Source organism: Oncorhynchus keta, chromosome 7 (assembly GCF_023373465.1).
Source record: "Oncorhynchus keta strain PuntledgeMale-10-30-2019 chromosome 7, Oket_V2, whole genome shotgun sequence".
Taxonomy (NCBI): domain Eukaryota; kingdom Metazoa; phylum Chordata; class Actinopteri; order Salmoniformes; family Salmonidae; genus Oncorhynchus; species Oncorhynchus keta.
Window position 1 is genome coordinate 11,243,166 of NC_068427.1, and position 26,347 is coordinate 11,269,512.

General features: G+C 40.3%; 2 protein-coding genes across 4 annotated transcripts in view; one reads left to right on the forward strand and one right to left on the reverse strand.

Moving 5' to 3' along the window:
* Positions 1–17,539: 17,539 nt before the first annotated feature.
* Positions 17,540–22,630, reverse strand: LOC118385980 (nuclear receptor subfamily 4 group A member 2). The gene is made up of 8 exons (XM_035773275.2): positions 22,477–22,630; positions 21,789–21,893; positions 20,676–21,547; positions 19,988–20,117; positions 19,658–19,821; positions 19,066–19,268; positions 18,726–18,904; positions 17,540–18,612 (listed from the first exon to the last, which is right to left on the reverse strand). Exons 3-8 carry the CDS (start codon positions 21,543–21,545, stop codon positions 18,356–18,358), a joined length of 1,803 nt encoding a protein of 600 aa, XP_035629168.1. The 5' UTR covers positions 21,546–21,547; positions 21,789–21,893; positions 22,477–22,630; the 3' UTR covers positions 17,540–18,355.
* A 3,231-nt stretch (positions 22,631–25,861) lies between these two features.
* LOC118385981 (glycerol-3-phosphate dehydrogenase, mitochondrial-like) overlaps positions 25,862–26,347 on the forward strand; it is a 43,698-nt gene continuing 43,212 nt past the window's right edge. For all 3 annotated transcript variants that reach the window (XR_008139669.1, XM_052521961.1, XM_052521963.1), the window contains exon 1: positions 25,862–26,003. The gene's annotated coding sequence lies outside the window, so the exon portion shown is untranslated. The remainder of the gene's footprint in view (positions 26,004–26,347) is intronic.

The window sequence follows — 26,347 nt, forward strand, 5'->3', positions numbered from 1 at the left end:
CCATCTCCCCTCCCTGGACCTCTTGTCCTCCCGTCAATTCTGTCCTTCTAATAAGGGCATTATTCCAAGGGGTTTCATGCATTCTGATAAATCAAATTAGAAGGCCACTGACTTAGATAGATTGCGGCTAGTAATTAGAGAATCCTCAATGCCTTGGTCCCCGCCACTCATTTACAGGGACTCTTTGTTATCTACCTATCTGGGCCCAGCATGCAGTGGTGTGTGTTTGCCTCACTATCCCCCCTTAAAATTCCTTCGTTATGTCACTGGAGAGACAGATCCCAGACCATTTCTTGTCACCCGCTGCCCGAGCACTCTGCACAACGGACAGCACAGTGGGACGGCCCTTAATTGGAGCAACTTGGGGTGGTAAGTACCCAAGTGTGTGTCAGCGGCATGCAGGAACAGGGAGATGGGCTGACACGGGGAGACAGGGGACACCCTGGTCGCCCCCCTCGTCCTCTGAGGTGCCCTCTCTCTCGCAACAACACCATGTTCCTGGTACACGCTCTGCATGTGTGGTCAGAAGGGGTGTCAGCGCTGGAGTGGACATGTTGGAAATGTTGCTCTTACTTTGTGTGTGTGTGTGTGTGTGTGTGTGTGTGTGTGTGTGTGTGTGTGTGTGTGTGTGTGTGTGTGTGTGTGTGTGTGTGTGTGTGTGTGTGTGTGTGTGTGTGTGTGTGTGTGTGTGTGTGTGTGTGTGCGCATGCTCGCTTGTGAATACTATGAGACGTTGAATACTATGAGAATACTATGGGACGTTCCTTTTTTGTTCAAGGAGAAAATATTTTATTTGTGTTTTATTTATAGAGAGGTAGAAGACTTACGCAATTCTGAAACTGATTATTAAATATGCATTTTTCTCTCCACTTCAGACGACCCTTTTGGGTTTTTTGCCTTTCCTCTTTTAAAAGGATGAATGAAGATTTTTTTTAAACAAGACAAAATGGAGCAAAAGAGGCATCACTTCCTGTCATGCGTGATGGCTAGGAGAGGAGTCCGCGGGTCAGTTAGCTGAGGCCTGCCTCCACTCTCCCGGTGAGTAATGGAGAGTTCCAGAGCTCCACAGTGACACTGTCAAGCCATCAGGAATTGCTGATTATGGTGCTAAATATTGATCTCTGCTTCACTTGTCAAAATTCCCTCCACCCTTAATTAGAATTTCCCCTCAGCGGCATACAGGATCTAACCGAATATATTACCTCACTTCTTGAGGAGGAGGGGAAGAGGAGCAGGCGGGATATAATTGTGACTTCTTGTCTTCTCCTTCTCCCTCCTGAGTTTTGAGCTGACTCCCAACTGTCTGTCTGACGCTTCCAGCCTGTGTGATAATCAGACTTATTTTCCACATCTTATCACTGGATGATCGGCCTGTCTATCCTACTCTCCCAAACCCTCTCCCGTTTGATTCCCTTCCTTCTTCCCCCTCCTCCTTCTCTGCCTCTCACCACCTCTCTTTTCCTGTCTCCCTTCTCTCTCTCTTACCCCTCCTTCTCCAACCCACACACACACACACTCTCTCTCTCTCTCTCTCCCTTCTCTCTCTCTTACCCCTCCTTCTCCCACACACACACACACACACACACACACACACACACACACACACACACACACACACACACACACACACACACACACACACACACACACACACACACACACACACACACACACACACACACACACACACACACACACACACTCACACTCTCTCTCTCTCTCTCTCTCTCTCTCTCTCTCTCTCTCTCTCTCTCTCTCTCTCTCTCTCTCTCTCTCTCTTCCCCTCTCTCTCTCTTCCCTCTCTCCGTTTGTTTCTTAGGCACAGGTCTTCATCACAGGGACCTGGTTGGCTTGTAGTCCCGCGCTGGTGAAAGTAGAGCGCCACAAGGTGTCTTTTTCTATTTGTTTGTTTCATGGTGCGCTGCACCAGCCACTGACCTGTGGTAGCCATGTTGTGCGAGATGGAGCCAGGTTCAGCCAATCAAAAAGGGCCTGGAAATTAACACTGATCTTTTCATTCCTGGAAGGGGACCATGGGAAGAGGTATTTCATGGCTACTATACGAGACTATACAATAAAGTACAGTTTGAACCATGATTATTCAAATGTGACTAATATCAACACATTACCTTTCAAATATATATATTCTTAGTTGAAGAATCCAGTTAATCTTTCAAACAATCCAAAGACTATGATAAACTTGTGTTTGTAATAGTGTAATTTGTAATAACGTGTTTTACTTTAAATCAGTCTCCAAAGTGAACCATGTTGAAGATTTAGCCAAACTCTGCATTTAAAGGCCCAGTACAGTCAAGAATGTGATTTACCTGTGTTTTATATATATTTCCACACTACAAGATTGGAATAAAACTGTGACATTGTGAAAATGATGACAATGCCCTTTTAGTGTAAGAGCTGTTTGAAATGACCTCCTGAAATGTCCTGTTTTGGTGGGGTTGAGTTTTGGATGTAAATGAGTTAATAGACCAATAAGAAAGAGATTTCAGTTTTCCCCTCCCCACTCAGTCCACTCCCAGACAGTCCTAGCAAAATTCTTGCTTGAGAAATTGTTCTTTCTTAGGAAGCAAACGTTGTTTATCTTTGACCGTTTCAATTCAAAACAATCACTGTAAGGTGCTTAAAGGCCCAGTGAAGTCAAGAACTGCACTATGAGATTGGAATATTTCCACACTATGAGATTGGATTAATACTGTGAAATTGTGTAAAACAATCACAGTAAGGTACTAAATTGTTGCCCAGAAATCACATGATATCGAGACAAAAACGGCTGCATTGGACCTTTAAGATATTTCATAAATATGTTATTTTTGAAATACATTTGCACATTATTCCCTTGCTCTTCAACTTTCTGTGGATACCTTATGAGTGCTGGCTTCATAGGGATAAGTTGCAATATTCACAATATTCACAGCCATTGACTGTTATTCAAGCAGGAAGTACTTGAAGAGGAAAGTTCATGTGCATTTATGATGGATTGTTCAATACTATATAATGGAAGGAGAGCTTGTTTGAAGGTCAGTGATTCTAGGGTTCTCTCTGGGCTGCGTCTTGTGGCTTCTTGTTAGGAAAATATCTCCAGCGTCTAGTCCATATTTCTGAAGAGCCTCTAGGTTGATTAGGTTGACTGGCCTTGCTCTAGATCTCTTTGAGGCAACTTCCTTCTCTTCCTCTTCCTGTTTAAAAGGAACTCGCTCATGAAGAACAAAGCTTGGGAACGTGTGTTCATAGGATTACCATTTTTTTGTCAGCACTTTTCACCAGCTTTTGTGTAAAACATCCAGTTTTCCTCAAACCTCACTTTCCTTTTCCATGTCTTTGATATTTCCGGTGGGTAGGTACAGATACAGGTAGGTACAACCTCACATAGTATTTGAAGTGACCTGTTTTTGTCTTGGGATACTTTCAAACATACTGATATCATCAATGAAATCTTACAATAGTCGACGTAGAATTATTTTCCAGCTACCTAGGTGAAGATCACTCTAGTCTCAGTGGTGTCGTAATCTGGTTACTTTATCTCTTTCGGAACAACCACTGTAAGTTTTGGGTTCCTAGAGTTAGCTGTAGCGTAAGGCCTTGCTGTGTGTGTTGCCTGGCTGAGGTTGAGTGGATTCAGAGGGTTGACTGATGGCAGGTGCTTTATTGCAGCAGGCTCTGCAGGGTTTGACATGTGTCTGTCCTTAATCTCCTAGTGATATGACAAAGCTCTGGTAAAGCCTGCGCTGGATCTCCTCTGTCTGTCGTGATACACGCACCCCCAGCCCCACCTCAACCCTCAACCCTGAGAGGGCTCAATGGGGCCCGCCACAAAGGATCAGGCAGAAAAGCAGCCGAAACCGAAGCTGAACACTCAATGGTATCCTCTTCAGTTGAGACATGAACATGGTTATATATTTAATGTGGAAGCCTGCCTGCAACACAGCATGCATCATATAACACACCCGTGTTTGCATAACAAACATTCTCTTCAAACATACATACTCAGAGATACACTCAAGTGCACGCACACAGGCAGGCATTGCAATATACATTAGCAAAACAATCTAACTAGTGGGAGACGAGAACCCTCCATGCATGCAATATCTATGGATGGATTTTGTAAATCATTTCAAGCATGTGTGCCTCTAGCCATGCAGTGGTGAACACACTTGGGGTATAAGATATAGTGTAGTTGTAAGCTTTGTTTGATGAATTGGACCAGGGCTCCTGTGGGATAGATTACCTTAAACCATGCTCTTTTACTTTCTAATCCTGACTTGATTTGATCTGCACTAGAATGCAGCTGCTTGGAAACTCAACAGCAAACAGACACTATTTATATGATATCCAGTGTTGGGTGGATAGCTCCACCAGCTATAAGCACTGGCTTACTGCAAGTCTTATATTCTCTCTCCTCTTGTTTTATTATCTATGAGCGGCATGGATGGGCTTCAGGCTTTGCAATGCTCATTATAATTGGTTTTCTGCTTGAACTTTCAAAAACGGTCATGTCAAAAGAGGCACAAATATTTCCTCTGTTTTCTTTAGATTTGGCCAAAGGCCTTGCATCGAGCATTTGGATGTGCCACTTGACAAAGTTGCTGCAATATCTGCGGGGCATGGTTCTGCTTTTGTCCTATAAAAGAAAAAGCACAGAACTTCAGCTGTATTCTGAACAACTGACCGGTGCCGTGTGCCCTCTGAGTTTAAGCTTGAATACCGAATCTGCAACTCTTGTCGAGCTTTGTTTCACCCTGTATTCACAAGATGACGTTGACGACAGCAATATGAGTTAGAACGAGAGAAACACTAATGTCCCTAAGTAGCTGGGTCAGCCACACTCCAGTTGTATTATTGTTAAAATCGTCAACACTTCAAAAGGGATCGCAAGGCATAGATTTATCCATGCTAGTGGTGTTTGTCCGTCTGCCTTGGTCTGAGAAGTCTATGAAATGAAAACCATTTACAATTTACTCGTCAAACATGAGCAGATTACATGTGCATGGATGTGTTTGAGACATTCACTACACATGGTAAAGCATGAGGGGGGGAAAAAATCATATCACAGGTTCAGGGCAAATTGTTGTTGGTAGCAAGCCAATGCATCTGAGCATGCATTCAATCGAATCATCAAAACGCGCTGAGGTGTAAGTGGGTGGTTTCCTTATAGAAAACAACAATTGACATATATTGATATATACTTAGTGTTTGTGTGATAACAAAGTTTACTTTGAGTGTGTGTGTGTGTGTGTGTGTGTGTGTGGCGGCGGGGGGGGTGTTATACATTCATTTGCTGATTTCAACCATAATATCCCAGATCTACTTTTCTCATTCATCAGACATGGGCCCTTTATAAATCAGCACTTTTGCAGTTCTGCTCTGTCCTTCCTCAAGCTTTGCCCTAGAGATCTAATGCATCATTTGATGGTTAAACAATCAGTTGCCTCTTCAGCTACTGACTCCTACCAGCCGGATTGAAGCATTTTTCGTCCACTTAGAAATACACACTCTCCATCCGATCCCTTCCCTCCTTAATATCTCCTCTTCTACCATCCAGCGTTTAAGGCTGTTTTTTCTACTTCAGTAACCAGTGAGCAGTGGGTTCATTAAACCTAATTGAATCGGAAACATGTCTGCCCTAGGAAACATTAACTCTTTACATAAAGGAAATGTCATTTTTTTTTTAAATGTAGTCAATAAGGTCAAAGGACAAGGTTCAAATGTTCAATACTGTTGCATGTTGCTTCTGAAAGCAAAAAAAGAAGGCTATTTTAATGTTTTTTTTTCTTGATTATGTTTGTGATAGCTTTTATATTTAGTAATTATGAAATGTTTTTCACAAGAACTATCCATGTTATTCATATAAATAGCCATCTTAAAAACATTTGGGCACCACCTCCAGCCAGATAATTGTATCAATCTCATTGCATGAATAATTCCTTGTTGCCAGCACAATGGATCCCTAGTTCAAGTATTGCATTAATGGATTTCCATGTGTTGACCAGATTTAATATAATAATTTGACAATATCCATCAGAAATCAATGTGACATAACAGACTAGCCACAGCTGTTAATAGGAAGTAAATATGTATGATTGATCTGACTGGGCATCAAGTCCAGTCAATCTTCTTTAAAATAATCTTTGCAAACGATTAACCTCATTTTCCTGGTCCTGTCCCTCTTGCTGATGGCCATTAGAGTTGAGGAGGACAGAGGACTTTGATTTTTGGCTCCTCATCATTCACAGCTTGTCACTTCCCTTCATTCGTCATACATGGCTGCTGAATTGATTGTCTGTTTAGTCCTATGAATGATAAAGCCGCTGTGAGTCAGGGCAAGCCAAGGCCTCCAGAGGCTCCTTTTTCTTCTGTGCAAGGTGTATTCTGTCTTCACTCTCTTTTTTTTGAAAAGCAGGGGGTTTTCCCCATTTTTGTTATAGATGTTTGACACAAACTTCCCTCAATATCATTGAGTAACACATGAACTGGTTCTCAGTATACAACAATGCTTTTTAGCATCGGATGTGCTTATCCACAGTGCCTCAATACTCATTTAAACACATACCATTCCAAATACTACCAAAATAAATGTCCAAGCAAGCGCCCAGGATAGGACATGTGTTGAAGGGATAACTACTTGTAAGGGGAAGGGTCAGGGGCCACGGGTGAGGTCTACCAACATGGTGGGTCTGTGGGCTGAAGAAAGGCTTGATCAACTCTGCTGTTCTGACAGCACTCACAAGTTTCATACCATTTAGTAGCTGTAGCAGACACCGAGCTGAGTATCCATTAGCTGGATCCTCGCAAGGAGAGACATTTTTTGGTTATTATTTTTCAGGGTATCCTTCAGTAGGGTTATGTCTGGTCATCACATGGGGCGGCAGCGTAGCCTAGTGGTTAGAGCGTTGGACTAGTAACCGGAAGGTTGCGAGTTCAAACCCCCGAGCTGACAAGGTACAAATATGTCGTTCTGTCCCTGAACACCCACTGTTCCCAGGCCGTCATTTAAAATAAGAATGTGTTCTTAACTGACTTGCTTGGTTAAATAAAGGTAAAATTAAACATTTTAAAATTAAACATGCAGGTAAGAAAGAGCAGCTTCCTTCACGGAGCTGAAAGTTGTGTAGAGTCGGTAGGCTAGAGTAAAGAGATGATGAGGAAGGATGACATGGGAAAACAGGAAGAACATGAAGTGCTTTGAGTTGTTATGAAGTGTTATGGAGTGAAGAGACTGCCTGGCCTTGTTCTCCTAACTCAGCTCACTTACAGTCAAAAGAAGGCCCTTGACCCACATCTTTTCTCAGGGTCACCAAAGGTTCACATGAATCATGCACAGGGTTGTTCGGAATACATATTTGTGCATGAGCAGCTCCTATTTAGATACATTGAAATGTGTATTTTTCTTGTCACATAAATGAGCAATCAAAGACACTCATTGTGGTACTTGATACAACTGCCACATCCAGATCCACATTCAGTTCATATGGATATTTTGCTGCTTTGCAGGAAGGATTTGTGTGACTAAATCAAATCTAAATACCAGAGGTCCATAAGCCAAGCAGAACATCATAACAACAAAATACACCTATTTCCAGCATAGGCCTAATACTTCCTTGGTGAAATAGATTTTAGTGTATGATGTTGTACAAGTTAAGATAACGTCTGTTCTAGTATTTCTATATCACAGGTTAGTCTAATTTCTTTAAAACAATTGTGGAGGTTTCAATATAATTCATGGTCAGCCTGAGGCTTTTTGACTATTACATGATAACATTTCACCAGTGTTGCAGCACATCGAAGGACACTGAATAAATTGTGTGAGGAAATACACTGAAGACGGATTTTAGCATTTAACTTGCATAGGTCTGCAGGAGTTAATAGTAGCCCTATGAACTAGCAGCACTCTCAGAGGAGGAGACTTTACCCTTATCATTTGAGGGCTTTCTCACTACCGGTGCAAGCACTTAGCAGACGACATCTGGGCTCTGTTCCATCTCTTATGGAGACCGTCCGTAAGCATGCTATTTATGGCACTCTCTCTCTCTGCTGCTTTCTCTTTCGACTCTTTACAGACCATACACTTGCATAACCCCGTTAAGGTCCAATAATGCCATAAGATTGAAATGAGTACTATAGTAAAATATATACATTCAGGTCCATCATTATTGGCACCCTTGATAAAGACGAGCAAAAAAGACTGTATCGAATAAGTAATACAAATACTGAGGTAATATGTAAGTACGAGGTACTTTCTGCATATGCTTCCGTTTTTCAACGCCAAACTCACCGCTGGTGTGTGTGGCCAAAGAGCTCTATTTTCGTGTCCTCCGACCATAGCACCGGTTCCAATCCAAGTGCCAATGCAGTTTATCAAACTCCAGGCGGTGCTGTGGTCAGATGACATGAAAATTGAGATTTTTAGCCACGCAAACCAGTGGTGGGTTTGGCGTTGAAAAGCGCATATCCAGAAAAGTACCTCATACCTACAGTCAAATATGGTGGTGGATCTTTGATGTTATGGGGGTATTTTGCTTCCACTGGTCCTGGGACCCTTGTTAAGATCACCGGCATCATGAACTTTAACAAGTACCAGGACATTTTAGCCAATAACCTGGTTACCTCTGCCAGGAGGCTGACACTTGGCCACAATTGGATCTTCCTGCAAGACAATAAACTCAAGCACACATCAAAATCTACATAGAAATGGTTAATTGACCATAAAATCAACGGACTTGAACCCCAGTGAAGACCTGTAGTTTGAATTGAAGACGGCAGTCCATAAGAGCAGACAAAGGATATCAAGGATCTGAAAAGATTTTGTATGGAGGAATAGTCTAAGATCCCTCCTAAAGTGTTCTCCAATCTCATAAAATATTTTCGAAAAAGGCTCGGTGTCGTTATCCTCGCAATTGTAGGGTGCTGGAGTATTGAAAACAAGGGTACCAATCATTTTGAACCCCTATCTTTATTCGATTCATTTGATTACTTGTTAAACAAAACCTCTTCATCTGAGTAATTGTATTATTATCAAAGAATGTAATGTTCACCAAAAATGTTTGCATGCAATATAGCTCCATATTTGTAGAATTTAGTTTATACAGTCTTTTTTGCTCGTCTTTATCAAGGGACAAGGTTGGACTTTTTTTGTGGAGGAATGTACAGTCAAAAACTCTTGTATTGATGTTAAGTATGCTGGTAATTAAGCTGTAAAATCTAAATGGGACTAAAATCCCCTTACATGTATGTGTATGCACAGCCACTGTCAAAAGTGTTCTTGCTACACACATATAGTGTCTGGTTCATTGTGCAGAGACAGACATCTCTTAACCAAACTGTAGTTGGAATCAACAGAAATTAACTTGTGACATTGCAACACCCCTTTCAACAGATCTGCTAAATGTCACCAGACCGGTTCTGAATGTAATCCCAATTTGTCTTGGAATTAGTACTATGCAGTAAAGATGTAATTATTTCGACAATATATAGCCTTCTGCTAAGAACTTTCAAGAGGAGCTATACTGCTGCCAGTGTTGATCATGTGATAATTCTTGTATCATTGTGGATAAGTCCCAGACATAGCCTCGAAGGCTCACATCACTTCTCTTTTAGGGGAGAGTGATGTGACCAGCAATGACAGTTAAAAAGTCATACACAACCAAAGCTATTGCCTGTTTGGGTATTTGCCTGTAGTTTCTTAATTGCAACTGTAATGTAGCTTTACAATGATGAACATAGACATAGAATATTTTTCTGAGACTATCTACTTTTATGTGACAATGTCGAGGCTATGTGTATGTCGGTGTATATATAATCCAGTGTGTGCAAACGAAAACAATAAAGAGATGCAAATATAAGAACTACAGATTTAGTGCATGTTGAGATGCTGTGATGTGTTTGTGGCTATGAGGCAGACTAAAGGAAAAACCTTAGGAAGACATAGGCTACCGGTCACAAATTGCCAGTTGCAATCCCTGGGGGAATACTGTTACATAGGTCTAAAACATACCGTATTGACTTGATGAGACACGCATTTGTCAAATAGCCATCTGATATCACAAAACGTGGCATGAACAATTGAAATACCCTCATTACATCGATTCAATGTGTTATTAAATGACTACAATATATGTCACCTTTTTCTTAAATGTCCTCTCTGAGATTTGGAGATATTAGTTTAATACATTAGTTTGTCATAGTCCAATGTCTATCAACATAGTCAGAACGACAACAACAAAAAACAAATATCTGCCCTATTGAAGTTTCCCCTCTACTAATAAGGGCTGATTTTGCAACAAATCAACACAACAGGCTAAACTATAGTGATAAACTTCATCCTCGTAATGTCTTTGAATAGCTAGGTCTAGGCTATATCAGATCGACCTCCCCTATCAGCGGAAGGATACGAGCCTCCCCTCACTCCATACAGTGAAGTACGATATACAGTTGAAGTCGGGAAGTTTACATACACTTAAGTTGGAGTCATTAAAACTCGTTTTTCAACCACTCCACAAATTTCTTGTCAACAAACTATAGTTTTGGCAAGTCGGTTAGGATATCTACTTTGTGCATGACACAAGTCATTATTCCAACAATTGTTTACAGACGAATTATTTCACTTATAATTCACTGTATCACAATTCCAGTAGGTCAGAAGTTTACATACATTAAGTTGACTGTTCCTTTACACAGCTTGGAAGATTCCACAAAATTATGTCATGGCTTTAGAAGCTTCTGATAGGCTAATTGACGTCATTTGAGTCAATTGGAGGTGTACCTGTAGACGTATTTCAAGGCCTACCTTCAAACTCAGTGCCGCTTTGCTTGACATCATGGGAAAATCAAAAGAAATCAGCTAAGACCTCAGAAAAAAAATGTAGACCTCCACAAGTCTGGTTCATTCTTGGTAGCAATTTCCAAATGCCTGAAGGTACCACGTTCATCTGTACAAACAATATAACGCAAGTATAAACACCATGGGACCAGGCAGCCGTCATAACGCTCAGGAAGGAGACGCGTTCTGTCTCCTAGAGATTAACGTGCATTGGTGCGAAAAGTGCAAATCATTCCCAGAACAACAGCAAAGGACCTTGTGAAGATGCTGGAGGAAACAGGTACAAAAGTATTTATATTCACAGTAAAACAAGTCCTATATCGACATAACCTGAAAGGCAGCTCAGCAAGGAAGAAGCCACTGCTCCAAAAGCGCCATAAAAAAGCCAGACAAGGTTTACAGTTTGCAACTGCACGTGGGGACAAAGATCATACTTTTTGGAGAAATGTCCTCTGGTCTGATGAAACAAAAATAGAACTGTTTGGCCATAATGACAATTGTTATGTTTGGAGGAAAAAGGGGGAGGCTTGCAAGCCAAAGAACACCATCCCAACTGTGAAGCACGGGGGTGGCGCTTTGCTACAGAAGGGACTAGTGCACTTCACAAAATAGATGGCTTCATGAGAAGGGAAAATTATGTGAATATATTGAAGCAACATCTCAAGACATCAGTCAGGAAGGTAAAGCTTGGTCGCAAAAGGGGTCTTCAAAATGGGCAATGACACCAAGCATATTTCCAAGTTGTGGCAAAATGGCCTAAGGACAACAAAGTCAAGGTATTGGAGTGGCCATCACAAAGCCCGGACCTCAATCCTATAGAAAATGTGTGGGCAGAACTGAAAATCGTGTGCGAGCAAGGAGGCCTACAAACCCGACTCAGTTACACCATCTCTGTCAGGAGGAATGGGACAAAACTCATCCAACTTATTGTGGGAAGCTTGTGCAAGACTACATTTGGCCCAAGTTAAACAATGCAAAGGCAATGCTACCAAATACTAATTGAGTGTATGTAAACTTCTGACCCACTGGGAATGTGATGAAAGAAATAAAAGCTGAAATAAATCGTTCTCTCTACTATTTTTCTGACATTTCACATTCTTAAAGTAAAGTGGTGATCCTAACTGACCTAAAACAAGGAATTTTTACTAGGATTAAATGTCAGGAATTGTAAAAACTGAGTTTTAATGTAGTTGGCTAAGATGTATGTAAACTTCCGACTTAAACTGTAGCTACGAATAGCAAATATTGGTTGGCTGTAAAGGTGCTTTATAATACAACTCTTTAGTACTTGACTCAAAACTTGCCTAAGAGCACGACATTTGTTTTGTAGTGGGCATTGTGTTTTGTGCTATGTTTTGGCAAAGCTGCCTTCAAAAACAACTTGTTTTTGTTCAGAGTAATAGTGTCGGTCATTCCAGCAATTCGGTGCCTTTTGAGAAGTGTATAAAAAAGGATATGTTTGATTTCACCTAATTGTCTAATTCTGTCATTAAGAGCATGTCCAACTTCATTAAAAAATATGTTTTCCCATCTCAAGAGGTTAAATTTAAAAAACTACTTTAGCGCCACATAGGCCTAAGGTAACGGGATTGACCATAACAGGGTTGATGATTTCATCTTAAATCAGTCATAATAAATCCTCTTATGACTGGGAGAATGTAAGCTTGTTGTGTGCAACATGGGGTGACAATTCTTCTTTAAGCCCCGCCACAGAATTTTGGGCAATCAGTCACAGCGCTCCAATGGATAGCAACGGTCATCAAGTCTGACACCTTGGACAAGCTCATGTTTAAAACACATGAAAGCCAGTGAGGGCTATGGCAACTCCGTTTTCTTTAAAAAATACATGTTTAAATGGCCAAATAATTCAACACTGCACCAGGAGTACTTGCTACTGTGATTCCTTGATGGAGGTTTTGGTTACATTGTTTGCTAGCTGCTCAGCTGCTTAGCTAGCTCTCAGTCTCATTTGCCACCAAACGTTGCTAACGCTAGCTAGCTAACCACTTAATATATGTATAGTACCAGTCAAAACACCTACTCATTCCAGGGTTTCTCTTTATTTGTACTATTTTCTACATTGTAGAATAATAGTGAAGACAGCAATAACATATAGAATCATGCAGTAACCTATTTTTTTTTAAACAAATCCAAATTCAGAGGAGACTGTGTGAATCAGGCTGCATGAAAAGAAACCACTACTAAAGGACACCAATAAGAAGAAGAGACTTGCTTGGGCCAAGAAACGCAAGCAATGGACATAGACCGGTGGAAATCTGTCCTTTGGTCTGATGAATCCAAATTTGACATGATTGGTTCCAACCGCTGTGTCTTTGTGAGACGCAGAGGCAGGGAATGGATAATCTTTGCATGTGTAATTCCCACTCTGAAATATGGAGGAGGAGGTGTGATGGTGTTCTTTACTAGTGAACATGTCAGTTATTTGTTTAGAATTCAAGGCATACTTAACTAGCATGGCTACCACAGCATTCTGCAGTGATAGTCCATCCAATCTGGTTTGTGCTTTTTTTTAACCTTTATTTAACTAGGTAAGTCAGTTAATAACAAATTCTTATTTACAATGACAGCCTGTGGGTTAACGGCCTGTTCAGGGGCAGAACGACAGAATTGTACCTTGTCAGCTCGGGGATTTGAACTTGCAACCTTCCGGTTACTAGTCCAACACTCTAACCACTAGGCTACCCTGCCGTGCTTAGTGGGACTATCATTTGTTTTTCAATGGGACAATGACCCAACACACCTCCAGCCTGTGTATGGACTATTTGACCAAGAAGGAGAGTGATGGAGTGCTGCATCAGACGACCAGGCCTCCACAATCACCCGACCTCAACCCAATTGAGATGGTTTGGGCTGAGTTGGACCGCAGAGTGAAGGAACAAGTGCTCAGCCAACAAGTCCTCAGCATATGTGGGAACTCCTTCAAGACTGTTGGAAAAGCATTCCAGGTGAAGCTGGTTGAGAGAATGTCAAGAGTGTGCAAAGCTGTCATCAAGGCAAAGGGTGGTTTCTTTCAAGAATATAAAATATATTTGATTTGTTTAACACTTTTTTGGTTACTACATGATTCCATATCTGTTATTTCATAATTTTGATGTCATTACTATTATTCTACAATGTAGAAAATAGTGAAACAAATAAAGAAAAATAGGTGTGTCCAAACTTTTGACTGGTACTGTATGTTAGCTAGCTAAGCTAGCAATGGTATGAATTGAACTCCCATCTGCTGTCGACATCAGGAAACAATTTGAGAGTGCTAGTTAGTTCCAAAAGTGGTTATAGATTTGACTGCATGCTGACATTGAATTTAGAGCAATTCAGTGGCTAGCTACACAACAAACATAATTTTACTAGGTTCCCGCGAAGCAATTGTAATAACAGTCCACCACAACATAACCAAGAGTTTCCTGACGAGCAAGCAGTAGTCTTTGTTTAATTTATTTGTGTATTAGAAACACATTGAGGACATTTCGCCAGTGGTTGAATGGGGAATTGACCCTTTAATTTGCCGCTCCCGCCTTGATATTTTCCTGGGAAGCATTTTTCTCCACTCAAATCCCCTTACAATGATCTCAAACTGTGTTTTTAATGCACAATGAAATTAAACAGACGACCCCTTGCTAATCAGGAAACGTTTTGATATGTTGTGGTAGACTGTCATTACAATTGCTTGACAGGAACCACCTGGTAAAATTATGTTTGTCGGGTAGCTAGCCAATGAAGTCAGAATGCAGTCAAAGCTACTGGACACTTGGGAGCTAACTAGTGCTCCCAAATTGTATCCTAATGTCGACAGCAGATGGGAGTTGTATTAATAACGTGACGAATATAGCTAGCTAACATACATATCGATAAAACAATGTATGTGGCTCGCTAGCTAGCGTTAGCAACGTTTGGTGGTCAATGAGACTGAGAGAAAAATACACAACAAGCTCTGACTTTCAGAAATCACAGTAGCAAGTACCTCTGGTGCAATGTTAAATTATTTTGCCATTTAAACAATGTATTTTTTGAAGAAAACTCAGTTTTCCCTCTTGCCCCGACGGGCTTTCGTTTGTTTCTAACGTGAGCACGTATGAGACTCGACAAACTGTTGCTATCAACTGGAGAGCTGCGATTGGTTGCCCAAACCTTTGGGGCGGGGCTTAGCGAAGGGTCAATTGAATGCACGCTTCACAACAACAAAATATAATTCATAAAACAATTATAACCTGTCTATCAATGAGTAACAGGGTTGACATGTTATGCTCCATCTGCTCAGTTTCCCACCACAAAACACAAAATTGCCAAAAATGGTAGAACCAGCTCCCCTGCTTTTACACTATGATTTGACTTATAGATGTTCGATGTTTCTTTTCAAAATAACATTTATAAAGGAATTGTTTCACCATATTAAATCGAGAGTTCATTTCACTTAAAAGGGTTGACCTTAAAATGAGGGACATACATCAATTAATCACTAATCACATGATAAATATATATATATTTTTTAAAATACTCTGTCAAAGCAACAAAATATCTAGGGCTTTACAATGATGGTGAAAACTTAGAGAAATGTTGGGGTTAAGTGGGTTAAAATACTCCTAGAATTCACAGAGGGTGCATAGAGGGACATTTTAAAACGCTGAGTTTTGGCACTTTAGCGAGTCTTTAGTCATATAAAAAATCTGATTGATTGAATCCTCCATGTGGTCTATAGTAAATGGCAATTCAATTTTGGTGCACAATTACTACTTAAAATATCAAAGTGATGCAAAAGGATATATGTTCTTGCAACGACCCAATACCCTAATGAATTAACTTGATGCTATCGCTTTTCAATTTGAGCAATTTCTTGTTTGACATATTATTTTGAGTCTAAGTCTGTACCGGCGTACTGCTCTGAAGTTTGTTTGCACACGTCTGGAACAACTGATAACCAGAACAACTTCACAAAACGTCTGAGTTCACAAATGACAGACCTATTTCAACGCTGAAGGTTACGCACCTCTGACATCGCGTAGGCCAAGCAATACTCTACTAAAAGCTTAAACTTAAATGTATATGTTCAGTAATGATATAGTCATCATGTATATGAAAATGATTGAGACTGGTGCAATTGAAATAAGGATTCTTTATTTAGTTATTTTCCTAAATCTATACGCTATAAATCCAAAGTATTGACCCTGCTTGTCTGTTAACTTCGTTCCAAAAAAGCGCTTATTTTTAAAATTACATTGTCTATTATTTTGTACACAATAAATCCGATTTAGGACTACTGTTTTGTAGTTGTTGTTTTTTTTACAGAACTGTTTGTCGAAAATCCCAAACTGTCAGAAATTATGCTAAATGTGACGTCCATCCAACTGTTTTAGAACTGTTTTACTTCATAGTAGCCTAGTCTACCCGTCTTTCTGGATAATCTTTTCCGAGTTCCAAATTGTAAGAAGTGGTTGCATAAATAAATACTGGGAAATCTCGTATTATGTTATCGGCTGTCACTTATTCTATTCATTTCATATTTGAAAGTATGATGAGCATTGACGCTATATCAGCATGCCACTTTAACTTCTCTTGATATTTCAATGTCCCCACTTGTTGGTCTTTTGGAATAGCAGGCCAGTCGCCATATGAGAAATGAATAAACAATGTAAACGTTTTGTCCAATTATTTTGAGTCCAAGACTGTTCAGCCTTCTTTTAGGAAACTGCTAGTGTGAGTTTGCAAAACAAATCCAAATAAAGTCTCCGACCTCAATGAAACACTAGCCTACGCTCTTAGAAAAAAAGGTTCAGTATAGAACTAAAAAAGATTATATTGCTTGCTTCATATATGGCACCCCTAAAGGTTCTATATAAACCCTTATGTAGGGTTATTTGATCAGATCCCCGGGGGTTATTCCACACTGAAGCAAAATCGGAACCAAAAATACTCCTTGGGTTCCATATTGGGTTCTTTAGGAAACCAATTATGTTATTTATATAACATTAAGGGGTGCCATATATGAAGCAAGCATAGAAACCTTTTTGGTTCTATCCAGAACCTTTTTTTCTTAGAGTGTAAACCATATAGCCTACCTTTCAAGCAAGCATGCACATTTCTGAGGGTTATCTATTTTTGATCAACGATTTTTGTTTTTGCATTAATCTAAATTGTAAGTTATTTCACTGTAATCAAACATTCACTGTAATCACAGCCTAATTAGTAACACCTCATTTCTACTGAGCTTGAACAAACTGAAAATATTCCATACAGTATAGAGCTACCGAGAAATTTAATCAAAACGTAAAATCTATATTTATGCCTACAGGAAAGCAAGCAATATTTCACTCAATTCATTTTGAATTAAATTATTTCATTTAGATGCACCTGTATTTGTAAAGAAAAATCAGTTAAGAGAAATTGTTTCGGAAGAAAAATGATTTAAAAGTTTTATTTGTAAACATTAAATATCTCTTTCTCTCTAAACGTTTGGAATTCGGCACCGAATGCATTGCAATATCCTACTCAAATACACCATGAAGGCAAAGGACGTACCGCACACTTAATTATATTTTATATAGGACGAATTTTTCATTTTCAAATGTGTAAAATTATAACAATCTAAACGTCTATAAGACATAAAACATAGACAACGTGCTCAGCATGAATTATGAAGGTTTGAAATCATTTAAAAATGCTCCATGCTTAACGTGGCGTTTGGCAATAAAATAATAAATATATAAACGTTTATATTCAACAGCAACAATACTTACAACACATACAAACAAGGAATGTCTGACAGTTTTACAAACACCATGGATCCCTCTTTATCTATACAGATGGAGATACTTTTCACATATGCGTCATACATAAAAGGTGTGCCAGTACTACGAATCTTTATAAAATCTAGCAGACTACATAGTGTCCAGTATATAATGTATAATATAGACATGTCTCCTCGACAGCCAGTGCCTATAAAAACCTACAACATGCGTTGTCTTTTCGAAATACTTTCGCACCTCTGGGATCCTGACAGAAACACATATAGGCACAAGTCATAAAAGTCAAATTAAATTTTGTCATTAACAAACTTTTTACAAGTGTTATAAATTGACGCTTTGGACGCATCACATAATCTATCATATATGTGTATATATAAATGGAATATATTACATCTCAGTATGCGTTATCAATGGAGCAGATGGTTAGTCAACAATAAGGAATAAGAATTGCAACAAAGTGTTTCACTTGGTCGAGAATTATCCACATTAAGTCAAGAGAAGAGTTGGAGACTTCCCCCGGTGTGGGGTCGATCATGGGCTACTCACAACATTTCTGGCAATTACATTAAAAAAAGATCGAAGATCAGTTGGTTTTCTGAACCCAATTTTCTCACTCTTCTTTATATCAATTTCGTGGATCCTTGATTGTACTATGGAGCTTGCAAATATTCAGAGATAACATCTTTCAAATCTGATAGGCTGACTCAAACAGAGTCTGTGGAAGTTCTTTGAGGTCTCGTCAAAAGTCCGTTTTAACGTCTATTTAAAAAGGTAGAGTGTCGAGGAAAAGTTTGTCAATTATTGCTGGCGGAGGAACCAAGTCTTCGAGTTTTAAGTAGAAGATACGTTGCAGACCTTGTGTACATAGGGTGCGAAGTTCAGGGAGCTTTCCCAAAAGTTTTGACAAGTAGTTCGGACGATTCAAACCTCCGCCATTGAATGTCACTTGGTCTTTAAGGCAGTTCACTATCTTGTTTTGAAGTTCTTCAACCCTTTTGGGTTCCTTAAGCCCATGCCTCTCTGTAATGTGAAAATAATAAAACATAATTACCAAAACGTGAATATAAGAAATGCATTTAAACAGTGTAACATTTGGGAGAGTGATTAAATTCAAGTATATCCTATTTGCGCACCTGTTACCATGGCAAGAGCGGCGATGCAGGAGAATGCTGATATGTCGATGTTCATGCTCTGCAGGTTAGAGGAAAACTCCACAATCGAGTCTATCCATTCCCCAAATCCTCGGACACACTGCAGCCTGTGTAAGACCACCCCGTTGCAAAAAATGAGTTTGCCTTCCACTGGGTTGGACCTGCAATTAATAACAAAGTGTCATTAATTACCTTGAGCAATAAATAGGGATTTAAGAGGCTCCTAATTATTGGATAGCTAATAAAAGCCAAAGCAGCGGAGCTTGAAGGGGGCTGATCTTTATTATAGTCGAGGTTATTTCATAATTAAGAAGAGGCTTACCTGTATGCCAGCCGCAGAACAAAAAGTTCCAGGAAGGCTGATTCGAAAAGGAGATCTTGATCCTGCTTCGGAAGATCAGAAAACCCAGGGATCTTCTCCGCCCAACCTCGGATAATCTCCATGGAACCCGTCAGGAGATCATAGAACTGCTGGATGTGCTGGGTGTCGTCTCCACTCATTTGGTAGTCAGGGTTAGCCTGAAACTGGAATTTAATTTCAACAGGGCTTAATGAGGTCCTTTAAAATATATTACCCGTGAAATTGCAAAGCCTATTTCTAGGAGGGGAGTGCTTTTTTTACTATTACATTAATGTCTTCTTTTTTATTGAGTTCTCCGTTTCAAAGTAATTTACTTAAGTAAAATATGCCACCTTAAAATACTGACAAAGTTTAGAATGCAGACCTGTCTTGCACAAAACATTTGAAGTCGATACATTGTGTGGCAAATGCACATCCAAACACGATCAAATACATCCAGACATGCACTTCTTTGTACAAACGCTGTATTTTTACTCTAATAATATTATAAATTAGCAGCACGGTGTTTATGTTCATACACAATTTGTTAAAGGGAATTAAATGATAAACTCACTCTTGAGTAGTCCAAGCCAGACATGGACGGGTTGGAATCGACATGAGCCCTAACAAGGGCACTTATGAGACTGACAGGTGGCGAGGGTGGTGAGGGGTCTTGGGGACTTTTAGGTTTGGAGGGAAGACGGCCTCTTCGACCTTTTAGATTAGCAGTCCGGACAACTGTGTTGAGAGGAAGACAAGAGAAAATATAGACTTGTATTTAACTTTGATTGTTGTGCGTAAAAGGTTAAACTTGCTTTACGCGCAAACTTTACGCGCAGGACCGCAGGTGTTTTATGGCCATGCACGGACACAAACAATAAAAGTGACCACAATATGTTCTTACCCTCTTTGACCATTCCGACAACCATGCACTTCTGGAAACGGCAGTACTGGCAACGGTTTCTTCGGCGTTTATCGACAGGACAATTTTTGTTCGCTAAACACACATATTTAGCATTTTTCTGAACAGTGCGCTGCAAAGAAAAATACAACAGGGTTTTAAGCATGGACATCAGCACATGTAAAATGAATACACAGTTGGCATACATTCAGCTGCGCTATGGGGGATAATTGATATTGTAACAGAACATCCATCCTTCCCGTTTTGGGCTATTATATATGTGAGGAACCGGAGAGGTAGACATTCAGTAAAAACACAAATCCGTGGGCATTCATATTTTTACGGCCCTCTGAGACGACCTCTAATTAAATCTGTAAGATTAGGCTATTTAATCGGGGGTTGGAAATAAAGTTACCATTCAATTTTACCATGGGGAATATTGCACTTCCTTGTCCAGACAAGAACGTAATTTCACAAAAAGACCTCGCAACACTGACAGTTTTCAATGTCGTGATGAAAGTGATATCCACAAGTTATTACAGTTGTCATAATTGTTTACTAGGCTTAGTCCCACCACTAATAAAAAGGGGATTATGAAAATAACAATACTAAAATTAACAGGACTGATAATACAATGAGTAATTGTAATAATTGAATTAAGCTACATAATTCACAATCAGCGAACGCCCACCTTAAAAAATCCTTTGCAACCCTCGCAGGTTCTCACTCCATAATGCTGGCAAGCGGCGTTGTCCCCACACACTGCGCACAGACCCTCGTTTGATGGTGACCCTCTGGACGGGGGCGAATGAACTTGGCTGTCCATCAACTGGTGTCCATGGCCGAGCTGAAGGGAGTGAGGAAAGGCTAACCCGGCCTGTTTCCTTAGAGCACTGGGTACCGCGAAGCTCTGGCTGTCTAAGCCTCGGTGTGCTCCTGGGTTGTCGTGGTTCATGGAGACATGCAGTGGGCCATCGAATCGCATCTGGCAACTCGACACAGGGGTACCAGGAGGGGACTGTTTGAAGGAGAATAGTGACAGCCTTGACACCGGGTTTTTGCGCTGCTCTATCATATGAGAGGTCGCTGCCACATAGTTCTGGTGGAAACTGTGGAGGGACCCAGGGTCCTCCCACATGTGATTGGGCTGAACCTGGAAGTTTGGTGTGGTTGGGGCATGAGGCGAGGAGGGTTTGAAGTACATAGAGCCGGAGTGGGCCATCATCTCTTCCGACTGAGCTGGCAAATGGCTCTGCTGATGATAGCTGTGCATCTGGACGTCCTCGACTTTGATGGAGGACTGCTCTCCAGAATGCGGCATTTGATATAGACAGGGCGGTTTAACGTCGTAACTGGTGCTATAGTTGTCCATGAACGTGCTGAAACTAGGGAGAGAAGTAGTAGCTGTGATCTCAGTGTTGGTCAGGTCCATACTAAACTTAACAAACTCAGGTGTTAAGAAGTCGCAGCTGTATTCTCCAGCGGTGTGGTAGCTGTAGCTCTGAGAAGCGGGACTGGCTCCTTGCGGTGATGACCCATACTGAGCCTGAACGCAGGGCATGGCTGAAAACGAAAGTGGCAACATGTTCATGTTCAAACCCATTTGCAAGATACAAAGTATAGACATTCCATATAATCTACAAAATAACAAGTATTATAAAAAAAATCTGATCCGGATCTGATGTTCAGATAACTTATTTAGTCGCATGTTTTAATCGGGCAATCGGGAACAGTAAACTTCATGAGATTTATTCATAATCTTCTTCTTTTTTTAAATTATAGACTGTATAATAAGCGTTCCTACCTTTAGTCTTGAGACTGTTTTTCGGTGACACTTGAAATTGATAATGTTGTCTGGAGGAGTATGGGGTCAGGATTCAAGAAAGTGTTTCTTTTCTGGAATCGTCCCCTAATGAAATAGATACATTTAACTTATATTCATCTAGAAAACGCAATGCCATCAGATAAGTCAATGCTCCAACAATTCACGAGAAACAGGTTAGGCAATTAATAAGCACAATTTTCAGACATTTTCACTATGCTTTTACTTATGTTTGCCTCACAGCCTGCCCTACAATATAGCCTAAATGACAAAAGGTCAATTATAAGACCATATGGATGAGCTTTAAAATCACACGCTGCTTCGTAGTTGCCTGTTATAGTCTATACACACGCATGACATTTTGAATGAAGAAATTAGAAGTTTAAATGTCGCTGAACATCCACCCTCCACGGCATTGACGTCGATGACTTTCTCCAAGTCTCCTTTCCAAAGTAATGTTGCACATTCATTGTAAAATGTAACAATTCTCAACCAGTAAGTACCACTCCCAATGTGCAAAGTAACAATTCTCAGCATGACACAATACGTGAGAAATAAACTGTTACAGTAAAACTGGTTTGATGACTCCCAATACATTTTTAAAAAGAAGTAAGATGTCACAACACATAACGCTTATTAACATACCACTTATTAAAATAAATCAACCTACCTTCTTTCACGTCAGAATCGTGGTTGTCAATCCATGCATAAAGCATGTAGATAGTGCTTTTCAATTCTGTAAAAAGCTCCAAAGCGTGAGCGACAGTACAGCCTACAATACCAACCAAGCAATCTGTATGACTTCCTCAGAGCACTGCGCGCGATACAACCTTCGACTACCGGGTCTGCCAATGTGCCTTTGTTTATGTGAGCTCTCCGCACCACAGCCCACGTGTTTCAAATATCAACGTCATCTGCGTCGCCAGTGACATGCACCAATCCCTTTTGGAACATGGTCCAGCCAACATGATGAGTCCGTTGTATAGTCTGTGTACATGTGTACCTGGGACTACTCTCTTTTATTGATTATAACCATAAAAACTATTGGAAACCGCGTTATTTAAACATTTGAATATTTATATTAAAGTAAAGCTTAACTGTGCAATTGTGTTTAGACTGAGCGTCATTCTCAGCCTCTACCAGGTGTCTCATCTTACGTGTTTCGAAGCAGCAGCAGCAAGGTGTTCAAATAGCCCAGGAAAGACGCACAGCAGGCCACATAGGTTTACACGATTTTGACGGGTAAAGCTCTGTTGCAATGTGTGAGTATGTGTCAGTCTTAAGCACAGTAGTCTATAATATAGGCCGTTTTTGACGAGTGGAATATTTGCTCAACATTCAATAATGTTTCATTGGCTGTGATTTGTTTATCCAGGCATGTCATAATCAGTGGTTCACAACTTTGTTTGGTTAAATAATGGACGGTGGGTCAATATTATCCCTGTCTATCTTTAAAATCAACTAGTAGATTTCAATTGGACTCCAAATTTAGACCTCATAATCGCGTGGGCGTGTGGCCTAGTTGTTTCACATGCCGTCAGTCATGTTCTCTGCTGCTCTTGAGCAGACTATGGGGTGGGCAGGGCTCATTATTTAGTGTGTAGAGTCAGTTCTTCTGGCTGAGCCAATTTGATCGAGGAAGGGAAACGCGATAGTGAGAGCACAGAATGGAGAGTGACGCAGACAACGCAGGCTTTGACGCAGTCAACAGACTTCCAGAAATAGTCCTGGCCGTATTGTTATTGTATTGTAACAATATTACTGGTCTTTAGCTTACGTGTATCCATTATAGGCTTACTCACTTTTTTCCCAAGACTGTTTATTTTAAAAGCATGGATCTGCCACAGAGGCTAATGATTGGGTGTGACTATTCTGGGACAAATGTATGCAGCATTGGAAGAAAAATGATTTGGCCTAAGCCAACAATTCAATGGTCTAATACTTGCCTATTTGCTCACTTAGGTCCATATTTCCTTGGAATTATGAACACACATAGTCCATGATCAGTGAGCTCTGTCCCATGTAGTCATAACATAGTGGACGTTGGGGAGAGAACCCTAACAACACTTCATGGTTGCACTCACCTCTAGAGGACACTATTGTTCATCATCCATAGATCATCCAATCCATATTTATCTCTGATTTGAACGAACTAAGGCTATAGCATAACACTTCAGGAGCGTATAACAATCTCCCAAACTGACATGGAAAATCTAGTGTTTTGTAAATGCAGACTTCGCTATACTTGCTCAGTGGAATTTGAGGAGTTGTTAGCCTAGGCCTAGATCCTGAATGAGACTAGGTTCATCAGATCAATGGTTTTGAAACAGTGTTGCATTTGCATGAAGGGCTTGGCAAAACTGGATGGTCTCTACCTCTCAGTCAATCTACCCTCTGAAAAAGTAGACGGCCATAAGTGTGTGTTCAAAACAGAAATTAAAAAAGACCTCCAATCTTTGTTCTTGGCCTAAGGCGCATCAGTTACAGTGAATTACAGGTGTTCTTGTATGGTGAGTCAATTGCAAAGTTTCTCAAATTGTCATAGGCTTGGCATCCTATAGGTCCACTAGTGACCATACAAAATGGGAGCATTTCAGGTTTTGCCTATACATACAGATACTCCCATACGCATTGTCATTTTTTTTTTACATCAAGGACTCATTTGATTCGTTTACCAAAGGCAACTTCGTTAATTAGCATATAACAACAATCACGTTTTATTGGCCTAACAAGGATGAGTAATAAAGTCCAACAACTTTATCCTGAAAGTCTGAGCCTACTGCTATTCCTTAATCTACTGTTATCCATTTACCAATTAAAGTTTAGAATGGAAATTCAATTAGCAGTTTAATTGCCCATTTTCCTGTGGAATAACAAAGCACCTCATTTATATGCACAATAAATTGACAATCATTTGGACGTGGGGAGCTAATAATGTATAATCAAATCAGAGCAAAGATTTTTCCCCAAAAATATTTGTATATGTGGTAGGTGGAATTCAAAATGACATTGCTAATCAAGGTCAAATGTGTGTGTGTGTGTTGTGTGTTTCCGTGCGTGTGTGTAATGCACTCTGTATTTTATTGGCCCGGCAGGATATTAGGACTCTTTAGATGATAATTGTGCAGTGTGTTTGTGTGTGTGTGTGTGTGTGTGTGTGTGTGTGTGTGTGTGTGTGTGTGTGTGTGTGTGTGTGTGTGTGTGTGTGTGTGTGTGTGTGTGTGTGTGTGTGTGTGTGTGTGTGTGTGCGTACATGTGTGGGCGTGTGCATGCATGTGTTCTGTCCATGGACTGACTATAAAAACATTTTTACTTTCCATGGTGCTGAAAAAGATGTGTTGTCATATGACATAGACAGTAAAACAAAGTGATCTGTCCAAGGTGCTGAAATAAGTGCTGTCCAAGAACCATCATGAATGCTTATGGACCAATAGTTTATATATACACTAGAGGACTTACAGGGGGCGCTGTTTTGAAGCCACTGTGCCACCATCTTGGCATTCCCCCACCTTTCTATAAAATATTTAGAAATTATATAAATGTATTTACTAACGTGTATATTTGTTTTTGCCACCTTTATTCTATTACAGACACTTTAATGCAAACTTTTAAATTAAACACGAAAATAAATAATGAAAAAAATATATACAAACATTTTTGCTTGAATTCTAATTATATGTACCCACTACAACAACAAACACACTTAAATACATGTAATTTTGTCCTTGAAACATTCAAATGAAATAATGTAGAATTCCATTCATTCCTATGAGAACTGCTTTTCTGAGGAGTGCCAATATGGCCGACCAGAGGCTTCAAATCTGCTCCATGGCCAAAACATAGCATTATCTATACAGGGTTTATATGCATCATTGTTATGGACAGGGCATTCTTGCCCTGACAAGGTCAGCATCTGCTAAACCGGCCTCTGCCACAAATAGATCACAGGCAAGGGTTGCGCAGTTTAGCTCCAAGATAAAATAGGCTTGATCATGATTGGACAAGACTCTCTTATCTCTATTTTGATTGGTTTACTGTGCTGTTCATCATATTAATCTACTTCCTGGTTCGACTGCCAAGAGGTTGTTGCTAGCAACCAGACGCCTACCTGACTGTCAAGTTGTTGTTTTCACGCTCTGCAGTCATTGATCCGGGGGTCTGTGCAGGTTGATAGCTGCCAGAGACATCGGAAGAACTGTAAGTCCCCGGCATGCATGTCAGAATGCACCCAGAGATTCCGAGCCATCTTATTTTGCATGCATTCTGAGCCTGTGGTTTTCTCTTGCTACCTCTGGCTACCGTAGCCAGCTCAGCTAAGTAACATTTAGGCTACGAGGTGACGACTTATGTCGGTCAAGATGTCATGGCACTTAGCTCGATCTAACGTTAGTTAGGGAGACTGCATTCACTAGAGTAGAAATACTACTCAAGTAGCCAAGATACAGCAACTGCCCTGCCCTGTCATAACAACCATGTCAGTGTTAAATAATAGCTACCTAAATAAACCATTTGTTTATTATGGCTAGCTAGCTAGTAGCCTA

Excerpts from the sequence above, each read along its gene's own strand:
- LOC118385980 (XM_035773275.2), bottom strand. The coding sequence starts at position 21,545 with ATGCCCTGCGTTCAGGCTCAGTATGGGTCATCACCGCAAGGAGCCAGT. Across the intron at positions 19,269-19,657 it reads CTGGCTTGGACTACTCAAGA|TTTCAGGCTAACCCTGACTA; the intron begins GTGAGTTTATCA and ends ATTAAATTCCAG. Across the intron at positions 18,613-18,725 it reads CGCTCTTGCCATGGTAACAG|AGAGGCATGGGCTTAAGGAA; the intron begins GTGCGCAAATAG and ends TTCACATTACAG.